The 27,139-nt window shown below is 43.1% G+C and overlaps 1 protein-coding gene across 1 annotated transcript in view; it reads left to right on the top strand.

Annotated features, from left to right (window-relative positions):
- Positions 1-27,139, top strand: part of TP73 (tumor protein p73) — a 253,501-nt gene that overhangs the window by 155,920 nt on the left and 70,442 nt on the right. The window contains exons 4-5 of the mRNA XM_077250412.1: positions 20,435-20,680; positions 21,162-21,203. Coding sequence (XP_077106527.1) covers positions 20,435-20,680; positions 21,162-21,203 — 288 coding nt within the window. The remainder of the gene's footprint in view (positions 1-20,434; positions 20,681-21,161; positions 21,204-27,139) is intronic.

Genomic DNA, 27,139 nt, shown 5'->3' with positions numbered 1-27,139 from the left:
TTCTAGATACCGCCAGGCCGGCTGTACATCTCTGCATATCTCGGGCCCACCAGCGACTCCCCTTGAGATATCGGCGATAAGTCACCACTAGGGTTGAGCGAAACGGGTCGGCCATTTTCAGAAGTCGCCGACTTTTGGCAAAGTCGGGTTTCATGAAACCCGACCCGACCCCTGTGTGGGGTCGGCCATGAGGTCGGCGATCTTCTGAATCTGGGATCGGAATTCCGATACCGAGTTCCGATATGTTTGCGATATCGGAAATCAGTATCGGAATCCATATTTAAGTGTAAAATATAGAATCAAAATAAAAAATATTGATATACTCACCCTCGGACGCGCCCTGGTACTAACCGGCAGCCTTCCTTCCTAAGAATCAGCGCGTGAATGGCCTGCGGTGACGTCACGGCTTGTGATTGGTCGCGTGGCGGTCACATGGGCCGTCGCAACCAATCACAAAGCCGTGACGTCATCTTAAGGTCCTTCACGAGCTGATTCTTAGGAAGGAAGGCTGCCGGAAAGAAGCCGAGGGTGAGGATATACCTAATAGGAATATTCTCACCCTCGGACGCGCCCTGCTTCTTTCCGGCAGCCTTCCTTCCTAAGAATCAGCGCGTGAAGGACTTTCACGGCTTTGTGATTGGTTGCGATGGCCCATGTGACCGCCACGCGACCAATCACAAGCCGCGGACGTCATTCTCAGGTCCTAAATCCCTAGAATTTAGAATTCTAGGAATTTAGGACCTGAGAATGACATCCGCGGCTTGTGATTGGTCGCGTGGCGGTCACATGGGCCGTCGCGACCAATCACAAAGCCGTGATGTCACGGAAGGCCCTGGACACGCTCATTTTAACCAAAGCAGGCCGCCGGTTCCCTCGGTAAGTTGCAGGGGCCGCCGGACAGGTGAGTATATCAATATTTTTTATTTTAATTTTTATTTTACACTTAAATATGGATCCCAGGGCCTGAAGGAGAGTTTCCTCTCCTTCAGACCCTGGGAACCATAGTATCCCATTGCAGTGCATTGGGTTTCGTGTTTCGGCCGACCCCGACCCCGACTTTTTTATAGGATCGGCCGATTTCACTCGACCCGACTTTTGAGAAAGTCGGGTTTCGTGAAACCCGACCCGATCCTATAAAAGTTAAGGTCACTCAACCCTAGTCACCACGTCTCCAGGCTTCAGGATGGATCCGGCACCGTCTCCGCACAGGCAGGGCTTTACCTCGTCCCGGGTAATGCGAACCCTTATTGTCGTCCCAATCCCCTGAACAAAGCCTTTCCTTCCGGGGGTTGGTAGATGATCACAACACCCCATTTCGGCAGGGAGCCATCCCGCAGCTCGCCTCGTGCTTCCTGCTCCACTTCCCGCCGGAACTCCGCAATCAGGTGATTCCGGTACTCTCCCCAAGGGAAGGGCCCAAGGTCAGGCCCCCTCGGTGGTCTGGGGTCAGGCGACGGGAACGCCAGGGCTCGAGCAGTCGCGGCGATAAACGGATCAGGTGCGGAGGGGGAATGGTCCTCCGGATAGCCGCGGCACCGGGTACCTGCGCTTAAGGCAGCTCCTTCCGCGCCACTCCACTCCTCTGAGGAAGGTGCCAGGGCCAGTGTCGACACAGGCAGTGGACCCTCCATCGGCAGCTCCCAGGGGTCCAGGCTCTCCAGCGGTGGCATGTCGGAGTAGTCCTCCGGTGACGGGGGTCTGTGCGGGGCCATTCTTTTTTGGAGGTTCCCTCTGGTCGCCGGCTCCGTTCCTTCTGAGTCATAGTTTCGTTTCTTAGGACTCCGCCCGCCATAGAGAATTAGAAGGCGGACCTCGGCTGCTGACGGACACGTCCTCAGGATACAGAAATATTTAGACTGGGCAGCCATGGTTCTTCGCGCTCTTCAGTCTGTCCACGCCCACAAATCCACGCCCTTCTTCTTCTCCTGCGCTCCTCATGGCGCTGTAATGGCGGCGGTTTTGGCGGGAATTTTTGGCGGCAAATAGCAATGCACAGTCTTTGCAATAAATCACGGTTCAAGCACAATTCAATCACAGTTCCAAGGCACACATAACCTGATTCCTCAGGCTTAAGTAGATCCTGTTCGTGATGCCAAGTTTGGAGCAGCCCCCAAACGCAGGGCAGCGGGGTACTCGGTACCGGGTCTCTCGGTTCTGGGGGATGTCACGGTGGGCTGACCCGGTCCATGGCCCTGCTAAGGGGCGCCCAATTAAAGATGTAGGTGACGGTGTAGGTCGCAGTAAATGACGAGGACACAGGGTTGCAGTCTCTTTAACTCTTTCTGAAGACTTCGGCATCCGCAATCCAGAGCACTGCTAACAGGGCTGGCTGAGACCGGCCGGTCCGAAGGCACATCCAGAGTTCCCTTTGCAGGTGGAAATCAGTAGCCTACCTACTAGCGCCTGGGTGTTGTAGTACTTCCCTGCTGAGCACCACGGCATAGTCCTCACAACTGTCGTGTATGTTTCTGTTCTTTCTCTCCGTCCCCCAGATGATATGGATAGGACGCACCCGTATGACGGGGTAGACCTGGAGTTATTTTATAGGGACCCTAGAGACGCCCCTCTCCCACAATTGCCTCCGTTGTCTTCATTAGGTGTAAAAGGTGAGACAGCCAACCTAAAGTTAACTGCCCTGCCGTAGTTCAAAGTAATGCGTAGAGTCTATTACTTCCTCGGCATTCCGGCCGCTGGCTACGCGCCTCAGAAGGATGTTGCCGATCTCGGGGCACGACTCCTTCTAGTTCTATCGCCTTTGTGCTGTGATCTCGTTTCTCACTTCTCCACAATATACTTCGCTTCGTGTCCTTTCTTAAGATGCCGCCGCAATGAGGTGCAGGCACGGCTCCGTAACGATCTGTCCTTTGCTAGGCCACTGTCAGGATCCCACCCCTGACAGGGACCCCCCTGAATCTTCCCAAGTAACGCTCTCCTCTCACTAGATGTTACCTGGGCAAAATCCAGTCAGCTTCTCCCTAACTTCCTATCCAACCCCCAATTTTACCAGAGTGTGAGGAGTGGCCTAATACAAAGAACCTTTTGCTCCCCCTTGTGGCCAGAGTGTGAAGTGTAATGTGTGACTGTGATACCTGGTCAGGTGAACTCTTTTAGTGCAATCAGACGTACCATCACTCCCCTTAGCGGCAGAGCGACAATACTGCAACGACCAGGTCTCTGGGGCGCTGCACATACATATACATATTTCACTGTAATAAAGTCTATAGGATATTGTTGCAGATAAAAATTATAAAATCCAGAAAGACATCTCCGGAGAGCAGACTTTCATTTTCACATTGAATATATGGGATTAATTAGAACTGTTGATGTGAGAGCTGATACTTTAACCTTCATCGAAGCAGGACCTCCTGCTGTAAACAGGTAATTACAACACGGGATCTGCTGATAGCCAGTCATCAAGTCTAGGATTCGTATATTCAAAGGCAGAGAAATATATTTCCAAGGTAAGCGCTTCCTGTGTTCAAAGGAATTATCTCAGACACTCTGGAGCCAGTGGTCAGTGATGAATATTGGGGTTTGCATCAATCCGATGTTTATGGGAGACATATTTTTGATGTTGTGGCGAAACGACGAATACAATGCATTCACTCACATCACCCTAATGCCGGCCTAATGCCTCCAACTTAATTTTAAAAAACTGACCGTCACTTCCAAACATAGAATAAGTGTGAACAGGTGCTGAACCTAGAGTCACCAACTCGTATACAGTCAAATAAATAAGGCAGCACACTGCGGCGTTAAAACATGCAAACATGAAACATGAAAATTGAACTGCATTACTGCACTAGAAATATGAAAAATTAGAGCGTTTAGTGCATAAATTGGTCAATTCATGTGTACCTGGTAGCCACATTAAGGCATCGTATACCAGGTCCTAAACTTTCTTTTCCTCGCTGAGAATAAACGTCTTCATCTGAATGGGTACCTGTGAAACCTCTTCTTAGACTAAATTTCTCTCTCTCTCCCTCCACAGAGAGAGAGAAATTTAGTCTAGGTTCAGCACCTGTTCACACTTATTCTATGTTTGGAAGTGACGGTCAGTTTTTTAAACTAAGTTGGAGGTGTTAGGCCAGCATTAGGATGATGTGAGTGAATGCATTATATTCGTCATTTCACCACAACATCAAAAATATGTTGCCTTATTTGACCTCCAACTTAATATCGGTCAGATGGATGATGCTATCCTTGCCATATTTCATCTCTATAGAAAGATAAAATCATGATAGGAAACATGACAACAATATCTCCCACTTGGGATCTCCAGAGGCAAAGATAAATTGAAAGCTGGGGATCTCATAACCTTGATCGAATAAAAATCAGAGTTTGAGGTTTTGTCTTTGGTCAGTTCTGGGTGACTTAGTGTTCTGTGGTTCTGTACCATTCTTCTAAAGAGTGCTTCCCTCCACTAAGCTCTGAGCCATTTCTGTGGCACAGGTTTAGTACTTTTTCTTTGTTATCCCTTTTAATCTATGTGATTGTATATACCGTATTGTTTTGTTCCCATTTTGTAACATCTTTGTATATTTTTTATAAACACTGCCTACTTTTCCAGATTAAGTATATAAAATTTAATAGCTTTGCTCCTCTTGCTCTGTAAACCGTGCTGCACCTGTTGGGTATCCAATTGGCCTGTATGACTGTATGAACAATTGCTGGTGGAAGCTAGTTTTTCATGGGTCATTAGGAAGCTGGGTGGTGACCATGCCATAGAATATATACAGTGTATATGTTCCATGTGTTTGAATCAGATGTTTATATACTATATATTGAGTTCCCTAATATCCGGCTTTGTAGTGAAAGCTGCCGTGGCTTCGTCAATCAATCATCAGTCAGTTGCATAATTGTCCTGATGATTGGAGGCAGTGGAGTTGTGTCTTCTAACAAAGATTATTAAGTTTTACTTTAAGAAAATATAAGGTTCTTGACTATAAATTAGCTGTTTCATTCCTGTGACTCTCGAGACTTTGTGAAACTTAGTTTGCTATGACAGATGACTCGATAGAGCTGATTGGTGGCTGCTTTGAGCAGCGGTTTTTATGTGCTGATTCCAGCATTGTAGAATAATCAGTTTAGAGATGTTGGGCACTGGACAGACGTGTAGCAAAGGGGTGAGTCACAAGGGCAGTTGTCTTGGGAGCAAAATTCTTAGGGATGCCAAAATTTAAAACAAAAAATAGAAAGTAGCAGTTGCGTCGACACTTCCGAAGTTCTGGGACGATGTATGTGTCTTGGATTTCTGGCCAGGTGCCTTAGATCTTCACTTTGAACTATAGTTATTGGTGTGAGCTTATGACAGAGAAGGAAGTCTTCGGCTTCTCCATCCTGTATGCCACAGACTGCTCAACGTCATGATACAGATTGCGGAATGAAGTCACTGTATTGTATGTCCTGTGCTGGCCCATAATATAACGAGGAGAAGAGGATTTAGTTGCTTGGATTAGGTGAGTATAGACTATTTTATGTTGATGGTGGAACTTTGGGGGCAAGAGTTTTAGGACACTAGGTTATTACTAGGTTATGGGGCACAACAATTGCCTAGCTGCCGCTAGCAATCCATACTACTTCACTGGTACTGGGAGAAACAAATGTCATGCCCTCTGTAGAAATAACATACACATTGAGCCTGGAGAAGGGGAATATTAATGAAAGTTGGCAACAATAGATCAGATGCAATTTCTTCCCATCCTCAGTAACCTGATATTTGTAAACTTTATCAGTATGGTTCCTATTTTTTGTGGTTATGCAAAGCAAAATATTTATTTCAAAATGGCTACGACCCAACAGATAGGGAAAGCTTTTGAATGTCATCTAATATTTACAAAGCTGTCATTACACATTTGATCAGTATACTGATAAATTGCTCAGTAAAACATAGCCTGTGGGCTGGGGATACGTATCCCTCCCAGTCTTTGAAAGCTCAATTGAGGGATAATTAGAAAGTAAATACGGGGCAGCTCTCACATGTCTGCGCAGAATTCTTCTCTTCTAGATAAGAGTATGACACCGCCATCCTCAAGACGTGTCCATGTGAATTTTATTAGTTGCAATAATGAAAAATGTTATTTCTCCTACCATCCATTATCTGACTGTGCTTTAAGGAGACAGGTCCTATAATTACACGGACTCGGATTTGTAAGAATTGGGCAGAATTTGTTACAAAATGGTAAATCATCCAGAAAACAAATATCCTTATATCAGTGGCGGACTTCTATTTGTTAGGATAAAAGCAGGAATACGTGAAGGCTGGGTTCACACATTGCGGTTGTCAGACGGTAGTATGTTGCATGGCCAAGAACCATGTGCTAAATCAACATGTGGTTGACTGTGAATTGCCACGTTCTACGTGCTTCCTCTGTAATTGCTGCAATTTATATCAAACCACGTGTGGTTTTGCTTCATGATTCTGTATTCTGTGGAGTGACGGGTCACACTTTTCTATCTGGAGTCTGATGGATGAGTCTGGGTTTGGTAAATGCCAGGAGGACATTACATGCCTGACTGCGTTGTGCTGACTGTACAGTTTAGTGGAGGAGGGATAATTCTCGTTTTTCAAGGGTCTTCTTTGGCCTTGAAGATAAATCTTGATACATCTGCACAAGACATTTTGGATAATTATGTCTTTGTGGGAACAGTTTTGGGAAGGCCCTTTTCTGGTCCCCATAACTGTGTCCAGTGCACAAGTTCCATAAAGCCATAGTTGGGGTACTTTGGCTTTGAAGAACCTGACGAACCAGACAGAGCATAGACATCGACCTCATCCAACATGTTTAGGATGAACTAGAATTGAGATTGTGAGCCTGGCCCTTTCTTCCAAATCAGTGTTTGACCTCACAAACGCTTTTCTGGTTAAATGGGCAAAAATTCTCAAAGACACCTCCAAAATCTATATATATAAAACTGAGTGTATGTATGTGTGTATGTATCAAGCCCCGCCCACTCCACATAGCCCTGCCCACTCCACATAGCCACACTCACTCCACATGCAAAGCCCCATCCACTCAGCCCACGTTGTTAGCTCACATAGGCGGAGATACATTCACCTCGAAAGCCACCCTGCAAAACTCACTGGCTGCAATATCCCTGCTGCTGCGAGCTACAATCAGGGCAGCCACCTTCAGAGTATCAATACGCGGCAGGCACAGGCCACATCTAGCTCCATCATGTCTAGAATTGAGTTGCTCCTATGAGGCATGACGTCAAGGGAAAGGGAGGAGCCTCATTGATTACACTGTGCTTATAACAGGAAGTTGCTGTGCACATGTGAGGGGAAGAGAGGAGTGAGGTGAAAATGAGAGGAGTGAGGTGAAAATGAGAGGAGTGAGGGGAAAATGATAGGAGTGAGGTGAAATGATAGGAGTGAGGGGAAAATGAGAGGAGTGAGGGGAAAATGAGAGGAGTGAGGGGAAAATGAAAGGAGTGAGGGGAAAATGAGAGGAGTGAGGGGGAAAATAGCGCAGTGAGGGGAAAATAGCGGAGTGAAGGGAAAATAGTGGAGTGAGGGGAAAATGAGAGGTGTGAGGTGAAAATGAGAGGTGTGAGTGGAAAATAGTGGAGTGATCAGAAAATGACAGGTGTGAGGTCAAAATGAGAGGCGTGATGGGATTTTGATTTTAAACGCCTCCAGTTTCCAGTCCTTCTGGCATTTGCAATGTCCATTAACAAGGCTCAGTCCTTGAAAGTAGTAGAGATTGATTTGCAATCTCCATTGTCATGATCTCCATGGCCAGAGAACTAGCATAAGCCTCAATAGGAACAAGCTCTTGGAAGATGTAACTGTACTGACCATGAACTAAACCTACCGCATCATCTAGAAGTAGCCAGGTAGCATGTCCTACTTTTTATCCCTATATGCCCAGCGCCGGCCGGAGAACTAAATAATGCTAGCAGAGGGAAATATAAGACCTGACTCACCTCTAGAGAAATGCCCAAGAAGGAGACAGAAGACCCCCCACATATATTGGCGGTGATATGAGATGAAACAACAAACGCAGCAGGAAAATAGTTTTAGCAAATTTGAGGTCCGCTTTCTAGATAGCAGAAGACAGAAAGCATACTTTCATGGTCAGTAGAAAACCCTAACAAAACACATCCAGAAATTACTTTAGGACTCTGGCATTAACTCATAATACCAGAGTGGCAATTCCTGATCAACAAGAGCTTTCCAGACACAGTAACGAAACTGCAGCTGTGAACTGGAACCAAAATACAAAAACAAAACATGGACGAATGTCCAAATTATCTAGTAGATGTCTGGGAGCAGGAACAAGCACAGAGAGGCTTCTGATAACATTGTTGACCGGCAAGCATCTAACAGAGAAGCCAGGTTATATAGCGACACCCAGATCTAATCAGAACAGGTGAACAGGGAAGATGATGTCACAAGTTCAATTCCACCAGTAGCCACCGGGGGAGCCCAGAATCCAAATTCACAACAGTACCCCCCCCTCAAGGAGGGGGCACCGAACCCTCACCAGAACCACCAGGGCGATCAGGATGGGCCCTATGAAAGGCACGAACCAGATCAGAGGCATGAACATCAGATGCAGTGACCCAAGAATTATCCTCCTGGCCGTATCCCTTCCACTTGACCAGATACTGGAGTCTCCGTCTGGAAACACGGGAGTCTAGGATTTTTTCCACAACGTACTCCAACTCACCCTCAACCAACACCGGAGCAGGAGGCTCAACGGAAGGCACAACCGGTGCCTCATACCTGCGCAATAACGACCGATGAAAAACGTTATGAATAGAAAAGGATGCAGGGAGGTCCAAACGGAAGGAAACAGGGTTAAGAATCTCCAATATTTTATACGGACCGATGAACCGAGGCTTAAACTTAGGAGATGAGACCCTCATAGGGACAAAACGAGAAGACAACCACACCAAATCTCCAACACAAAGCCGAGGACCAACACGACGGTGACGGTTGGCAAAAAGCTGAGTCTTCTCCTGGGACAACTTTAAATTGTCCATCACCTGCCCCCAGATATGATGCAATCTCTCCACCACCGCATCCACTCCAGGACAATCCGAGGATTCCATCTGACCGGAGGAAAATCGAGGGTGGAACCCCGAATTACAGAAAAACGGGGACACCAAAGTGGCAGAGCTGGCCCGATTATTGAGGGCGAACTCCGCCAATGGCAAAAAAGCAACCCAATCATCCTGGTCAGCAGACACAAAACACCTCAGATATGTCTCCAGGGTCTGATTAGTCCGCTCGGTCTGGCCATTAGTCTGAGGGTGAAAAGCAGACGAAAAAGACAAATCTATGCCCATCCTAGCACAGAATGCCCGCCAAAATCTAGACACAAATTGGGTTCCTCTGTCAGAAACGATATTCTCAGGAATACCATGCAAACGAACAACATTTTGAAAAAACAGGGGCACCCTGTCTAGTCAAATCGGTCAATGGCTTAACGACATCCGAAAAACCAGAAATAAATCGACGATAAAAGTTGGCAAAGCCCAAAAATTTCTGAAGACTTTTAAGAGAAGAGGGCTGCGTCCAATCACAAATAGCTTGAACCTTGACAGGATCCATCTCAATGGAAGAGGGAGAAAAAATATATCCCAAAAAGGAAATTCTCTGAACCCCAAAAACGCACTTAGAACCCTTGACACACAGAGAATTAGACCGCAAAACCTGAAAAACCCTCTTAACTTGCCGGACATGAGAGTCCCAATCATCCGAAAAAATCAGAATATCATCCAGATACACTATCATAAATTTATCCAAAAAATCGCGGAAAATATCATGCATAAAGGACTGGAAGACTGAAGGGGCATTAGAAAGACCAAAAGGCATCACCAAATACTCAAAGTGGCCCTCGGGCGTATTAAATGCGGTTTTCCACTCATCCCCCTGCCTGATCCGCACCAAATTATACGCCCCACGGAGATCAATCTTAGAGAACCACTTGGCCCCCTTTATGCGAGCAAACAAATCAGTCAGCAACGGCAATGGGTATTGATATTTAACCGTGATTTTATTCAAAAGCCGATAATCAATACATGGTCTCAAAGAGCCGTCTTTTTTTGACACAAAGAAAAAACCGGCTCCTAAGGGAGATGACGATGGACGAATATGTCCCTTTTCCAAGGACTCCTTTATATATTCTCGCATAGCAGTATGTTCAGGCACAGACAGATTAAATAAACGACCCTTTGGGTATTTACTACCCGGAATTAAATCTATAGCACAATCGCACTCACGGTGCGGAGGTAGTGAACCCAGCTTGGGTTCTTCAAAGACGTCACGATAATCAGACAGGAACTCAGGGATTTCAGAGGGAATAGATGATGAAATGGACACCAAAGGTACGTCCCCATGAGTCCCCTTACATCCCCAGCTCAACACAGACATAGCTCTCCAGTCAAGGACTGGGTTGTGAGACTGCAGCCATGGCAATCCCAGCACCAAATCATCATGTAGATTATACAGCACCAGAAAACGAATAGTCTCCTGGTGATCCGGATTAATACACATAGTCACTTGTGTCCAGTATTGTGGTTTATTATTAGCCAATGGGGTGGAGTCAATCCCCTTCAGAGGAATAAGAGTCTCCAAAGGCTCTAAATCATACCCACAACGATTGGCAAAGGACCAATCCATAAGACTCAAAGCGGCGCCAGAGTCGATATAGGCGTCCGTAGTAATAGATGACAAAGAGCAAATCAGGGTCACAGACAAAATAAATTTAGACTGTAAAGTGCCAATGGGAACGGATTTATCAAGCTTTTTAGTACGCTTAGAGCATGCTGATATAACATGAGTAGAATCCCCACAATAGAAACACAACCCATTTTTCCGTCTAAAATTCTGCCGCTCGCTTCTGGACAGAATTCTATCACACTGCATGTTTTCTGGCGTCTTCTCAGTGGACACCGCCAGATGGTGCACAGGTTTGCGCTCCCGCAGACGCCTATCGATCTGAATGGCCATTGTCATGGACTCATTCAGACTTGCAGGCACAGGGAACCCCACCATAACATCCTTAATGGCATCAGAAAGACCCTCTCTGAAAGTAGCCGCCAAGGCGCACTCATTCCACTGAGTAAGCACAGACCATTTACGGAATCTTTGGCAGTAAATTTCAGCTTCATCTTGCCCCTGCGATAGGGACATCAAAGTTTTTTCTGCCTGAAGTTCCAAATGAGGTTCCTCATAAAGCAAGCCCAAGGCCAGAAAAAACGCATCCACATTGCGCAACGCAGGATCCCCTGGTGCCAATGCAAAAGCCCAATCTTGAGGGTCGCCGCGGAGCAAGGAAATCACAATCCCAACCTGCTGTGCAGGGTCTCCAGCAGAACGAGATTTCAGGGACAAAAATAACTTACAATTATTTCTAAAATTCTGAAAGCTAGATCTATTCCCTGAGAAGAATTCCGGCAAAGGAATTCTCGGCTCTGATACCGGAGCATGAACAACAAAATCTTGCAAACTTTGTACTTTCGTGGCGAGATTATTCAAACCTGCAGTTACACTCTGTAGATCCATTATAGACAGGTGAACATAGAGCCATTCAAAGATTAGAAGGAGAGAGAAAAAAAAGAAAGACTGCAGCATAGACAGACTGGCAAGTGATCCAATTAAGAGCACACTAACTACTAAAGAAAAAAAAAAAAAAAAAAAAAAAAATTTTCAGCAGACTTCTTATTTCTCTCCTTTCTCAGCCAAGGATTTTAACCCTTTAGTGGGCCGGTCAAACTGTCATGATCTCCATGGCCAGAGAACTAGCATAAGCCTCAATAGGAACAAGCTCTTGGAAGATGTAACTGTACTGACCATGAACTAAACCTACCGCATCATCTAGAAGTAGCCAGGTAGCATGTCCTACTTTTTATCCCTATATGCCCAGCGCCGGCCGGAGAACTAAATAATGCTAGCAGAGGGAAATATAAGACCTGACTCACCTCTAGAGAAATGCCCAAGAAGGAGACAGAAGACCCCCCACATATATTGGCGGTGATATGAGATGAAACAACAAACGCAGCAGGAAAATAGTTTTAGCAAATTTGAGGTCCGCTTTCTAGATAGCAGAAGACAGAAAGCATACTTTCATGGTCAGTAGAAAACCCTAACAAAACACATCCAGAAATTACTTTAGGACTCTGGCATTAACTCATAATACCAGAGTGGCAATTCCTGATCAACAAGAGCTTTCCAGACACAGTAACGAAACTGCAGCTGTGAACTGGAACCAAAATACAAAAACAAAACATGGACGAATGTCCAACTTATCTAGTAGATGTCTGGGAGCAGGAACAAGCACAGAGAGGCTTCTGATAACATTGTTGACCGGCAAGCATCTAACAGAGAAGCCAGGTTATATAGCGACACCCAGATCTAATCAGAACAGGTGAACAGGGAAGATGATGTCACAAGTTCAATTCCACCAGTAGCCACCGGGGGAGCCCAGAATCCAAATTCACAACACTCCATGCTTTTCTCATGGTCAACTTTACGTGGCCTGTTCAAGAGTTGGAACTGCCAAAAATCTGTTCATCTTTGCACCGGAAGGAAAAACCAAAAATGTTGTTTGTCAAAAGGCTCTTGACTGAGTTGAAAATAAAATACTATCAATACTTGGGTAATCATTTAGATAATTTGTGTTGTAAATCTGTAGTGGTGAATATATGATGTAAAATGTTTTTATGTGCAATATAATCATTATAATTTGTTATAACTAACCACAGTTAGTTACTATGCCTGGGCAACGCCGGGCTCTTCAGCTAGCAAGATAGGTTATTACACTTGTGGCTGTTTAGTTTGGAAAAACGAAGACTAAGGGGTGATCTTATTTTAATGTATAAATATATGAGGGGACAGTACAAAGATCTTTCTGATGATCTTTTTAATCATAGACCTGAGACGGATAAGGGGGCATCCTCTACTTCTGGAGGAAAGAAGGTTTAAGCATAATAACAGTCGTGGATTCTTTACTGTAAGAGCAGTGAGGCTATGGAACTCTCTGCTGTATGATGTTGTAATGAGTGACTCATTGCTTCAATTTAAGAGGGGACTGGATGCCTTTCTTGAAAAGTATAATGTTACAGGGTATATACACTAGATTTCTTGATAGGGCGTTGATCCAGGGAACTAGTCTGACTGCCGTATGTGGAGTCGGGAAGGAATTTTTTTGCCCAATGTGGAGCTTACTCTTTGCCACATGGGTTTTTTTGCCTTCCTCTGGATCAACATGTTAGGGCATGTTAGGTTAGGCTATGGGTTGAACTAGATGGACTTAAAGTCTTCCTTCAACCTTAATAACTATGTACTATGTACAGTCTTGTATAAAACCATCCCAGTAGAGTGAAAGCCATTGTAGCTGCAGAGGGGATGAAGAACCAACTCCATATTAATGGATGTAGAGTGAGAGGTCAGAAAACATCTAGTAGACATAATGTTGAGATTTCCCTATAATCTTGTCAATATTGTGTATGTCAAAAGCTTGGAGAACTCAACATGGGGGTGCATGACGTAATATCGTAGTAACAATGAAAGTCCCACGACAATAAGCAGAACTTGTGGATAATGACTAGGAGATCCCTGGTGGCTGATTCCACATATTTAAAAACAACAACACACAACAAATGTCTATAAATGTCTCAGTCACTGTAATTGGAAATTTTGTCAGAATTGCAGTATTTTTCATATAGAAATATAATATTGGATTTATTATTAAATTAAATTGCAGGTGGACCTTGTATCTGTAGTATGACTGAGAAAGCTGTGATTATTACAGCATGTTGTATCTGCTATCAGATGGGAGACTCTGAACTTCTTACATGATGAAACATTGAATATGATGTCTTGGCAGAACTAAGATGATGCCGCATGTGTTACCTTTAGTATGATTTTAGAACTTGTGATGGTTGTATAAGGCTAAGTTCACACTAGCGTTGTGCGCCGCTGCGTCGGCGACGCAACGCACGCCAAAACGCGGCAAAACGCACGCAAAAACGCTGCGTTTTGCGACGCATGCGTCGTTTTTTGCCGAAAATCGGACGCAAGAAAAATGCAACTTGCTGCGTTTTTTTGGTCCGACGCTTGCGGCAAAAAAGACGCATGTGTGGCACAACGCAACAAAAAAAAACGCATGCGTCCCCCATGTTAAGTATAGGGGGCGCATGACGCATGCGTCGCCGCTGCGTCGCCGACGCAAACCCGACGCACATTAGCTTAACGCTAATGTGAACGTAGCCTTAGGGTAGATCTACTCAATGCTACATGACAGTGGAATTAGTAGCTTTAGAATGGATCTTGTATCTGTAGCATGATAGTGAATCTTGAATATATAGAATGTCAGTGAAATGTGTCACCTTTTCTACAATAAACCTTTCACTACATGATAGTGCTACTGATGGTAGCATTAGGAAGAATAATGAATGTATGGTGCAATTGGAAAACTTTGTCAACTGTTTAAATGTACTGTAAATGTTTTATTACATAATGGTGGACCTGTTAGATGTTATACCATGCTAGATCTTGTAGATGTTTCATGATGGTGCATCTACTAGATTTTACATGATAATGTATCTTATAAGTGTTAGACAATGGTGGATCCTGTTGATCTTACATGATGATGCACCTTTTTATTAGGTGTTACGTGATGGTGGACTTTTTAGATGGTATTGTTTTAGGCTCACCTAGTGATGTGGATTTTGTAAGTCTTATGCCAGGAGAGCAACAAGGACTGAAGGTAATGGTCAGCGGGCAGGACTTGTCAAACGGCACATGGAACACAGAGGACATTTTCAATAGATATGCAGAATGGCAGGCAGACATGCTGAGCAGGAACAGTCCAGAACATGCAGGAGACAAATGGTTAATGGCAGACAGAATGAATAAACATGCAAACTATGCTGAAGACACACAGATCTACATCTCTGGACCAGATATCACCACCCTTCTAACCAGAATCCCTCAATGTCTATCCGCTATTTCATCCTTCTTCTCCGCTAGATTTCTAAAACTTAACATGGACAAAACAGAATTCATCGTCTTTCCCCCATCTCACACGACCTCCCCAACAAACCTATCCATTACAGTAAATGGCTGCCCACTCTCCCCAGTCCCACAAGCCCACTGTCTTGGGGTAATCCTTGACACTGATCTCTCCTTCAAACCACATATCCAAACCCTTTCCACTTCCTGCCGCCTCCAACTCAAAAATATTTCACGGATCCGTACATTCCTAAACCAAGAATCTGCAAAAACCCTAGTCCATGCCCTCATCATCTCCCGCCTCGACTACTGTAACCTCCTGCTCTGTGGCCTCCCCTCTAACACTCTCGCACCCCTCCAATCTATTCTCAACTCTGCTGCCCGACTAATCCACCTGTCCACCCGCTATTCCCCGGCCTCTCCCCTCTGTCAATCCCTTCACTGGCTCCCCATTACCCAGAGACTCCAGCACAAAAGCCTAACCATGACGTACAAAGCCATCCACAACCTGTCTCCTACATACATCTGTGACCTCGTCTCCCGGTACTTTCCTGCATGCAACCTCCGATCCTCACAAGATCTCCTTCTCTACTCCCCTCTTATCTCCTCTTCCCACAAACGCATACAATATTTCTCTCGTGCATCCCCCCTACTCTGGAACTCTCTACCACAACACATCAGACTCTCGCCTACCATCGAAACCTTCAAAAAGAACCTGAAGACCCACCTCTTCTGACAAGCCTACAACCTGCAGTAACCACCGATCGACCAAACCACTGCACGACCAGCTCTATCCTTAACTACTGTATCCTCACCCATCCCTTGTAGATTGTGAGCCCTCGCGGGCAGGGTCCTCTCTCCTCCTGTTCCAGTTGTGACTTGTATTGTTCAAGATTATTGTACTTGTTTTTATTATGTACACCCCTCCTCACATGTAAAGCGCCATGGAAAAAATGGCGCTATAATAATAAATAAAAATAATAATAATAATAATAAAACTGGATATTTGATTGCAGAAAGGATTACACACTGTTGGAGCAGCATTGTAGTGTGAACAGCAGCAGTATAGCAAATAAGTTTGTTATGCATATCGCAGACAAATAGTTAACCACTGATCAGCAGTGATGAACAGATAACTGAATACTTGCTTGCAAAGATGATTACACACTGTTTTAGCAGTGTTGAAGTGTGTACAGCACCAATATAGCAGAGAAAAGTTTATTATGCTTACAGCAGACAAATAGTTAACCACAGCTCTGAGCTAGGATGTAAATGGAGGTAGAAGATAAGCAAGAAAGAGTTTGCAGAAGAAATTATTATCCATCTGAGAAAAATGAATAGCGAGACAAACTACAGGAGTACCTATGTAATTGAATGCAAAGTTTACTGAATTCTCAGACACCATATAGTGTCTGAATCGGACCTTAAAAGGCCTTAGGTGATTATGTCAAAAGAGTTTGCAAAGGCAAAAAACCACAGGAGTAGGGAGCAGGGTCCAGCATTGGAGCCAGGACAAGTGAGTAACATGCACCCGTTACATGATATGATGATGGTAGTTTTCAACTGTAGAATGACAGTGGATGTTGTAGAATGTGCACATGTTCAGATGGAATAACTACATTCATAACCGCATACACACACAATTCCATAAATACATGAAACGTAACACACAAAAATAGCTTGACAGTACTTACATAATAAGCAATAACCAGATCCCGCAGCTCATTGCTGGACACAGGTGACAGTCAGGAATGAAGCTCTGAGCCACCCAGGACCACAGTGTTAATTCTATTATTAATATTCACAAGGGGCCAGCCACAGGCAGATGAGCTTGTTGAGTTGTCTCACACCTCAGTAGTCATCATAAATCATCTATCCTTCTCAGTTGGAAAAGGTGACTAAATATTTTTCTAAAGAAGGACAGGATGCCCTAGAGCAGTGTTTATCAACTCCAGCCCTCGAGACCCACCAACAGGTCAAGCTTTCAGGATATCCTTAGTATTGCACAGGTGATAATTTCATCACCTGCTCAAGCATTAATTCCATCACCTACGCAATACTAAAGAAAGCCTGAAAACATGACCTGTTGGTCGGTCTTGACTGGAGTTGAGAAACCCCTGCCTTAGAAGATAAAGGCCCTGATTCATCAAGGCCGGCATTTGGCATGTCAGCCTTGATGAAATATACAGCGGAGAAAGATGCACCAAATTCATTAGACAAATTCTTTCAATTACTGTGCACCGCCATTGTCAAGAGTAACATTTATGTTGTAATTTATGCCACGTATGTCCAGCCCCAACCTTTATCTACTTTTATAAAAGTTATCGAGGCTGAATGGGACGGGAAAAAAAAATGTCCAAAGTTGCCAAATTTTTGCACAACTTCACTTTGCACAGACTTTTTGTGACATTTCAATAAGTTGAAATAAGAAATATAGTAAAAACTGCTAGATGCATCAAGGACAAAATGTTTTAACTTCTTACCATGCTATTACAGTACAAGTCTACGATATGCTACAGATATCAGTGCAGTCGAGGCTGCCCTATAAACTAGGTCTACAACTTGTTACATCTTAGAATGGAATTTGGAGAACCAAGCAATATGACCCCCGTTTAGGGGAAGGCTCATAGGTCATCTTTTATCTCTCCCCGATTGCCAAACATTTAATGTTGTTTTTCCAAGATAAATTAACCATTGGGCTTCTGTGTGATACACAGTGGTAGCCACCTCCATAGCCACATATCAAAATGTGCGATCTATAGTGGACAACTGTTTGAAAGAGGTTGTCCACTAGAGTTTTGGCATTCCAGTCACCGAGGAGAGCAAGCTGAGATATGGAAAATTAAGCAAATTATGGGAAATTCAAATAAAAAGAAAGTTTTAGATACATAAGAATCCTTTTATTATTAAATTACTGCTGTCATTCATTCTTAAGTCATCATAAACCAGGTGAAATGAGCCGTGTTTTACAATGATCCTCATCTGAGCTTCTAACATTTCCAGATACCTGTGACTTTCATTCAGTCTCCCTTTCTAGGGCCGAAACCAGAGTGATCGCTGAGAGTTAACGAGGCAGTTAGTGTTTTATGATGTCATCAGTGTCGGCTTTCACTCGCCTTTCACTCAGTGGAAAAGAATGTCTGCTGTATTTTCCCAGTAGTCCAGCATCCAAAATTACTTTAAATAATCCATAATACGAGAAGATAAATATTACAAAGTTACTATAGTTGACCCTTATAGAATTTCTTAAGTAACCCCCCCCCCCCATGTAATAGCCTCATTGTGTGTTGCCCAGAAGGGTTGTGTTTTTGTTCCTTGTAAATACTATTACAAATCTGTCTTTTACAAATAATGTTATTACATTTCTGTCTGAGACAATTGGGTGGCATCCATTATGGCCATCACTACAACTCCACAAAGCTTGCTGTAACTCATCTATCTTAGACTCCCGATTGGCAGATCTTCCTAGATTATAGGATCACAATTTTGGACTTCTCAGACTAAAAAATTCCCAGACATATAAACATCAGGTGTCTATAGGATAATTTAATTACTTAGATTTATTGGGAATTATTTAAAGATTTTCTTGTTTCCGTACAGAGCATAGCCATAAGAATGATATATGTCATATTGCAGGTCAATGATTAGCAGACTCGCAGTTTCAGCCATTTTTCTTTTTTGGCTTCAAGATTTTTTACTAATTGACCCAAAAATACTCTACATTTTTGTTTGCTTATTCATATATTTCTTTTCTGATCCTACAGGAAATGCTACTTTTCTGCCATAATAGGGGATTAGGGCTGATGGATCATTAAATAGTCAATCCATTCCCTTATTTGCCCTTTTCCTTTAGTTATGTGTCTACATACCCAAAGGCACTTACACCAATAAACAAAGTGCACTCACCCCTAATCCGTCGCCATTGCCTGTCAATGTAATGCTTAGAACACACATTATCATGGGCAGGTAATACAATCTCATTGATGTCTGGAGACTACAACCCATGGTGTGACTATTCTCCTTGTCATGACCATGTCATGGGAAGAATACGTCTTGTTTAAAAATAAACACATTGTAGACACTTTACTTGAAACTGTGGTGCATTTACTTATTGGATGTTAGTATCTGGTACTTCAAGTTATACACATAGGTGAGTCTCCTTAAGCAGTGACCATGAAACGTTAACAGAAAAAAAGGGACCGTAGTGGGGGTGCAATGCAGCCAACATCTTTGCATTATTCAAAAGTCTTTGAACACTGTGGAAGATGTAATAGTTAAAAAACTAACTTAATGAAAACAGCAACTCTTCCTCAAGATCCATATATATTGGGTATTACAGTTGAGTGGTGGTTGTAAACTTCCAAAACTACAAAATTCCAGTACAAGTTTTCAGGAAGGTTATGGGCTTTCATAATGCTTTATAACATGGGGCCATTGAAGATTATAGCTCTTCCACAGAACAAGTGCTTTACCACAGCCAAAGTGACTATGACATATTGCCAAATACTGATGGGTTCCCCATAGCTAATTAACCTTGATTGAAGATATATTCTGCCATATTGAAATCATATATTAGAAGGGTAGTAAAATGTGTATTTCAGTATCCATTATCCATTACATACTGTACATATTTCAGAATTCCACTGCAATTGTATTGTTGTCTGGTTTAGCAATCTTTTACTCAATTAGCAAAGTAGAAAATTCTGACCTACTAAAGAGGGGAGTCCTCACTCTATCAATGGGCTGAAGCACAAAATAGCTATGAAAAGTGTTTCTTTCTCTAGAGGACCCAGTGCATACACTATGTTCACAGTCCATTGATAAAAACATGTAACCTGCAATTCTTTATTTCACCTGTAGTGGCGCTTCTGAGTAATTAACACTTGCAGCAGGGCTACCCCATGGATTAAACTGATCACTCTGTGCCTCCATAGTGAGAAAACCTATAATTTGCTTATCATTGGTGGACCTTTTCAAAATATAGACATGTTATCATGTCCTTGGCATCTGTTACCTTAAAGGAAATCAAGACAGACAAGAAAGAATTGAATAAAATATGAAACACTCATTTCTGGGTCATTTTGGATGATAACACATAAATGACTCAGTAAATAGTGCTTTTTGATAATTTGATGGATTTTCCTGATCTTTCTAAGATCGTGTTTTGACTTTCTAAAGGTGCAGCTTGTACTGGGTAGCGCTGAGATATTCCTTTACAAAGAGGGTGCTCACAACAAAACCTGTCACTCTATCCTCTTACAAGTGTTGACCTGTTACCAAAAAGGTAAAAAAAAAAAAAAAAAAAGAAAAAAACACCCTCGGGAAATTTTTCAAATGACTCCAAAGCGAGCAAGTCCTTTAAGAGTCCTGTAACAAGATCCCTCCAGTGTTAAGATGCCGCTGATGCTTCAGTCCCTCTTACCTGTGTGTTCTTTCTCCCTCCTCCCCTTTTCTCCTTTTCTACAGTCTCAATTCAGTTTGCTGAATAACACCATGGATCAGAGTATCGGAAGCAGAGCAGCCTCCACGAGTCCGTACAATCCCGACCACAACTCGAATGTCCCCACACATTCCCCCTACTCTCAGCCCAGCTCTTCCTTTGATGCCATGTCTCCAGCACCGGTCATCCCATCCAACACCGACTACCCAGGACCCCACAACTTCGAAGTGACGTTCCAACAATCCAGCACAGCTAAGTCAGCGACATGGACCGTGAGTTACCCATCACTTTTCTAACCCCTGATAAAATGATGATGTGTGTTATATCGTAGTTGTGAGACTACAACTTCCAGCATTCCCTGACACCTGTCTAACAGTCTGCCGCTATGAGTTGTAGTTTCACAAGATATGGAGAGTTATAGGTTGCAAACCCCTCTTGTGTTGAATGAAAAAGGTGGAAATGCGAATTGGTGGAAATTTTTTGCAACTGTTCCATTCGGGAGGGTGACATTATTAAGGGTCCCTCATATAAGTCATATTGGACAGATAAAAGTCTATTGGTCATAGTCTAGGGGTCTAGTGTGTAACATGTTGTCCAAGACAATTTTTGAGACACTTCTGAAAAAATTTGCCCTATTTTTTTAAGGGCTGAAGGTTTGATGTTTGTTCTACACTGGATAGATCTAATCACTGTTTCTTTAGAACTTATTGCAAACTTTGTACATTAACCTTTATTTTTCTCTGTATTCTACAGGGGACTTGTATATTTCTATTCTGTGTCAGAGTTTTTAAAAATGTAGGTTGCAAGTGTATGAAGATGCACATAAAGTTGATGCAGAAATTGCAGTCAGACCGGGTCATGATGCCTAAAAAGTCCAAAGCCAAAAATAAAGGGACAATATTATAATAATGGCATGTGGAACCGTAGCTCGGCTTTCCTGCACATTGGGCAAAGAGTTCAATTCAGTGCCCTAGCCTGGTATGTATATATCCTGGACAAGGCACAGTGGCTTCTTGGTGCTCCCCTGGCATCTTGTGGCTCATTTTCATGTAGCTGTCCCCTTTGGCTATGCCCATGAAAGCACATGAAGGTTGGCGGGGGTCCTGGCTAAGATTTAATATTGGACCCCCGAGCTTTAGCTTCATGTCTGCATGGACGCCCTTTATGTAAACAAGCAGTGAGTTGTGCTCTGAGGGTCTACATTATAATTTGCAGTTATACTGTTATATCAGCATCCGATTGTCCAACAAAGAGCTGCCGACAATACGACCCAACCACAAATACTCTGTGAGCACCCCATGCACCTGTTGCAATTCATTTTATTGAAATTTTGGGGACTCCTTTAAGAAACAGATATAATTTAAGAAGGACGCGTCATATATAGACTCTGCTCACCGCTCAGATGTTCCCGCGCTGGGTATGTCTTGTGACACAACTCATTGTAACACCATCATGGATTTCATTGGACTGGGGGTAAACCTACTTACTAGTATCTTAGTGGCAAACTGCAATATCTATAGGTGATCATCTAGCTCAATATATCAAATATTGCACACATAACCAATTTCTCCAAATTCTCAAAATCTTTTGAACATAATGATAGAAAAATTAAATTGACCATCCATTTGTTTCCAAAATTTACATTAAATAATGGAAGCATATATCTTATAAGCATATATATATATATACTGGATGAAAGATGGTGACCCTTATATAAGACACATCAGAAGATCATATTTGTAGGATTTCACTTTTAAGTGATATAATACCTCGGCAGGCAGTAGCGTCACTAGTCTCATCATGGACAAGTCATACAGTACAGTGGGCACCATAGCAAACAGCATCACTTAGGCCCCGATTCTAAAACATGGCCCCCAATTATCACAGGTCTTTAATAGTATTGCTCTTCTCATATTGGCCAAATGGACATTTTTGGCTCAGATGTAAATGCAAACCCTGGACCCATAATAGTTATGCCCCTGACCATAACTATAGCCACCGGTACAACATTTCATTATGACCAAAGCATGAAAAGATCATCTTATTAATATGAATCTATAGAAATTAGGCCTGTGTTCTCCAAATTGACACCAAAAAAAGAAGCTTCAACTTGTCCCACAAAAGGCCTTATACAGTTGCGATGCCATAAAAAAAAAAAAAAAACCTTCTGGTCTTAGCGGACAAAACTGACTTTAAGAGGTTAAAGGGTTCTGCGTAGAGATCCGTGGCTGCTGGACATGAGCCCTGTGAACCGCCTCCTATTTATCATCATCCCTGGCTCCTCTTTTAATTTGCCGGCATGGCATGAAGCCCCGTCATGTGCATCTTGATGTAACTATAAGGCAGTGCCAGGCCGGCAAATCAAAAGAGGAGTAGTCGGAGATGACGCCAGGTAGGAAGGCCATTCACAAGGCTCTCATCCAGCGGCCATGGAATAGTGACATGGCTCCTGGATCATGGATTTGTTCACCTCTAGTTCTGCAATTTTAAAGGCGTTTCACGGGATCAGAATATTGATAGAGGTCTGTCTGTTGCCAATCCCACCAACCATCTTTGTGAAGGGGCCATGGAACAACGCTGCAAACCCAGCAGAGATGCGACCTTGTAGACGGGATGAAGATAGGGAGAGCAGAAGAAGCTACTGCGCTTGTTGAGCAATTTGGCTCCTTCAATCTTCTGACAAGCCGGGACCCCAACCCATCATATAATGATGGCCTATAATCTATTGTATATATTGATGGCATTGTATATTGCTCCTTGCCACAATTTAACTGTACGAGTTACTTGTGAGTAACCATCCATTGGCGAGGAACCATAATACCACAGATAGACACACGTTGTCTACATGGTCGCATCGGTGCTGGGTTTGCACCATTGTCCCATGGCCCCTACACACATTTGTGCAGCCCCGAGTAAACACACTATTAAAGAGCTGTTGAAAAAAGATTTTGACAAATTATACAACCCCTTTAGGACTATAAATGATGACATTAAGAGGGTGCAGAGGATGAATGTATGTGGTCCAAAAAAAAAAAGAAAATGAAATTTGCCAGAAATACCCTAGTTGAGGCTGTGCTGGCAAAGCCCTTGTGGCTCTGTGTTCTCCCGATGCAGGCAAGTCATCATGTCCTCTATATAAAATGCAGTCTAAATCATGTGCATCCCTTTGTCACTCATGTGCGCAGATTTGATTGTAATTACTAGGGGTGTTCTCCCCGAATATGATGCCCCGAGCTGAATGGTTGGTACAGAGGAGTCATGGTTTATCTGCATCCTTACCAGCAACTATACAGGCTTCATATGATCCAAGAGAGTCTGGCAAACATGGCTGCCTCTATGGTTGGTACATCTACACTAAATAGGGGGATGTGAGGTTTGGTAACCCTTTTGTTTTTGCTCCTCACATAACTCAATCAGATGAGAGTCTTCACGCAGCTATATTACCTCAGTATTTTCTGTCCAGAAGTATTACCCTATGAAGCGCTTCTATATTTATTTTCCGTATGTGTAAATTCTTCAAAAAAGGAGCAATGCCGTTCATGAATTTTGCGCAAAGTAAAAAATGTTATTTATTTTTGTTTTCATCATGCCTTTTGCGACTTTTTAGTGCAAAAAGTCTCCTGTTTCACTAAATGTTGCAAAATTTGTACCAAAATATCCGGCGTACAGAAAACTTCTCCAGGGAAAGGGAAGACTGTAGCACATTTGCACCAAATTTTTAGACTTTTTATGACTTTTTAAAAAGTTGCAGTGGATTAATCAGCTGAAAAACACTTGGAAACCCAAAACCTCACCCACAGTGATAAAAATGACAAAAAACAAATTCATTTAACATAGACTTAAACATGGCGCAAAGGTAAAGAAGAATAAGGCACAAATGAAAAATAGGCAAAAAGACAAAGAAAATACAAAAATGCAATAATGAATGAAGCATTTGTAAGAGAGGTGGCATCCTATGGCAGTGCCAGGTGGAGCACGTTCTCTATGTCTATGGCTGCTTGCTTCAGGTGATGCACCTGTTACCAATGGTTGTTGCAGGGTTAGGTAAGCGATATATTATAAGGGGCACATACTTTTGCACATGAGGTGTAAATGCTTGTCATACGGAAGGCTTAGTAACCCAGGAGCCTGGACAATGAGCTCCGGTGACTTCACATAGACATTGTACGCAGGGTTAGTAAGTTGCTGGCTCCTCCCGGCAGTGTACACTGCACGACCTATTGATTTATTTGTTTTTTTCTCATTGAGGTTAACAGGTACCTGCTCCATTGATTTGTGTTTGCCTGCCCGAGGCTCAGTAAGCCAAGGCACTTTTGCAGCGTTGACATAAGGAAATCCCACTTCAAAGGGCGTGACATCACAGCGAAGACGCTGAGTCTAGAATGGCTTCCTTTGTGTTAGGACGCGGTGGCTTCCAGCACATGGACAGAGAACACGCTCTCGGTGCCACCATATGATAGAGATTTAATTTATTCGTTACAAAGATCAACAAACCGGATACAAGTAATATCATCCTCTTGTTACTACCCTACTCGGTATGACCAATATGGCTTCCGGTACAGTCAACTTTTTTTAGGCTTCCTTATAGCAGAAAGGACCAGTTATGCATCTCCTGCTCCTGTATAATGGGCGGATTATAGCAGACAAATGGGGCAATTTTCTCAGGACCTCAATCTCCATCTGCAGCTATGGGGTGTTCGCCTTATAATGAATGTGCCACACCATATTCTTGCCTAACACTAAACAAAAAAAAGTGGTTTGGTACCATGTTAGCCAGTAGATACCTGATGAAGAGACGTAAGCAGTCTCGAAAGCTTGCTTTGTAACATCATTCAGTATATTTTGTTAGCCATTAAAAGGTATCACACCCACAAGATTCCTATTTTGCTTCTCCGACTGAGAGCACTCTATATCTTCTTTTCCTCATTAAGACTGTCATGCAAAACATCTGACTCAATTAATTTGGGCCAATGTCTTTCTAATGGGTCCATAAGCCCCCCACTGGTAGTCTGTAATCCCTTCATGCCCCTATTTCTCCTTTGAAATCCATATTAGACCATATTAATTATCAGTTGTATTGCACATAATGATTGGTTTGCTCTCCTGACTTCTCTGTTTTAGCAAATTGTTGCATTCGCCATGAAACAACACTTCTGGAGCATCTTTCCTTAAAATTCTGCATTGTGTCAATTCTCTGTCTCTTAGAAATGTCTGAATATATTGACAACTGGGTGTTACCAGTCAGGCCTTTGACAAGTGATGACCCAGTTGACAATTTATTAATACATTTTTAGTAGGGATAACAGAAGAACGGCACAATGAAAAGTTCTATCTACTCCAGACGTGATGCTTTTTGGAGAACCAAGTATTTAGTAGATCAGCTATATCCGCTAAGGTCCTAGGTCTCCTTTAAACATTATTTGGGGAAGCTAGAAAATAGTTAAAAGAATGCTCCAAGCAAAGCTGATGCCCCATTATGGCAAACCCAGAACCTAAGAAGAGGAGAAGGCAACGCAGATATTCGAGAAGACCAAAGAGAAATCCTGTGCCGTCATCGCCCTTTCCTGCCCTAACATTGTTGATACCTATTTCTTGGAGCGTTCCTTCAATGCTTGTAGGTTTTTTATTACAATAATTTCTCTTACCATCTATATTCACCTGTTATACTTTTCCCACAATTCCATGAACTTTTCCTCTTTGTCGGAGGAGCTTATAGTCACAGGGGAAATGGCAAAAATGGAAGTTGGCACGTTTGGGTTGGCTGCGCTCTGGGAATGAACAGCCTTAAGATTCCAAAATGTTTTTTTTTTTTAAATACCAATGCGTTTCTGTGCTGGAGCGGCACCTTTCTCAAGGTATAAAAACCAAGTGCCATTCGATGGAAAGCTGAATGACAACTTTCACAGGCAACGTTATGTCTGCCATTGGTGGGTGTCACAAATTGGCCATTATGGACAAAATCCACATCAATTGTAATGCCATTTATAATACTGGTGTATTCTCATATGGCAGAGGGGGCCTCTAGGGCTCCAGCACCATGAAGAAACTACGACCTATGCGCCGATGTAGTTACACCCCTCCTGGGCGGAGATACGTTCTGGTTTGTTTACCTTGTATTGTAAGGCCAGTTGGGTTTGGATACGGGTAGTGAATCGTTCCTGATGCTAATGTGGATGGATGGAGGTGCTGCATACATTGTAAATTAGATTTTGGCACCTCGGCTGTGTATAGCCCCATCCAGAGCGCAGTGAGATTCTTGGCATACATGATAGGACATGCAGACCCTGGGATCTACGAGGACGGGATGCTGCAGGGAGCTGCCGGGGCTTGTATCAGGCTTCACAGCGCTTACTGTTTATCCTCTCAGTCATGATTGTTTTATGAGCGTAATCTTTTTAAATACAGTGCAAACACTTCCCTGCTTTATGATTTCATGGTCTGGTCACTTTCAAAGTGGAAGGCCGAGCGCTGAAATCCGAAGATCCCAGGAGATTATAGAGAGATCCGCAGAAGATCTTACCAGTACTGCCAGTATGATGGAGTCAGAAAAATGTGACATGGAGCATTAGGACAGTGGTACATGAGATGGATGGATGGATAATCCAAAAAACAGGGGCAGTGCTCCAAAGTCAGCTGATGAAAAAATGGATTATTTTGAGTTTTTGTATGTAACCAAATATAAATGCACAGATTGTTAATGTTTTATTTTTTCTTATTTAATATGTAATTTC

Source organism: Ranitomeya variabilis, chromosome 4 (assembly GCF_051348905.1).
Source record: "Ranitomeya variabilis isolate aRanVar5 chromosome 4, aRanVar5.hap1, whole genome shotgun sequence".
Lineage (NCBI taxonomy): Eukaryota > Metazoa > Chordata > Amphibia > Anura > Dendrobatidae > Ranitomeya > Ranitomeya variabilis.
Note: the sequence above shows the minus strand (reverse complement) of the source record. Positions and strands in the feature narration are given on the sequence as shown.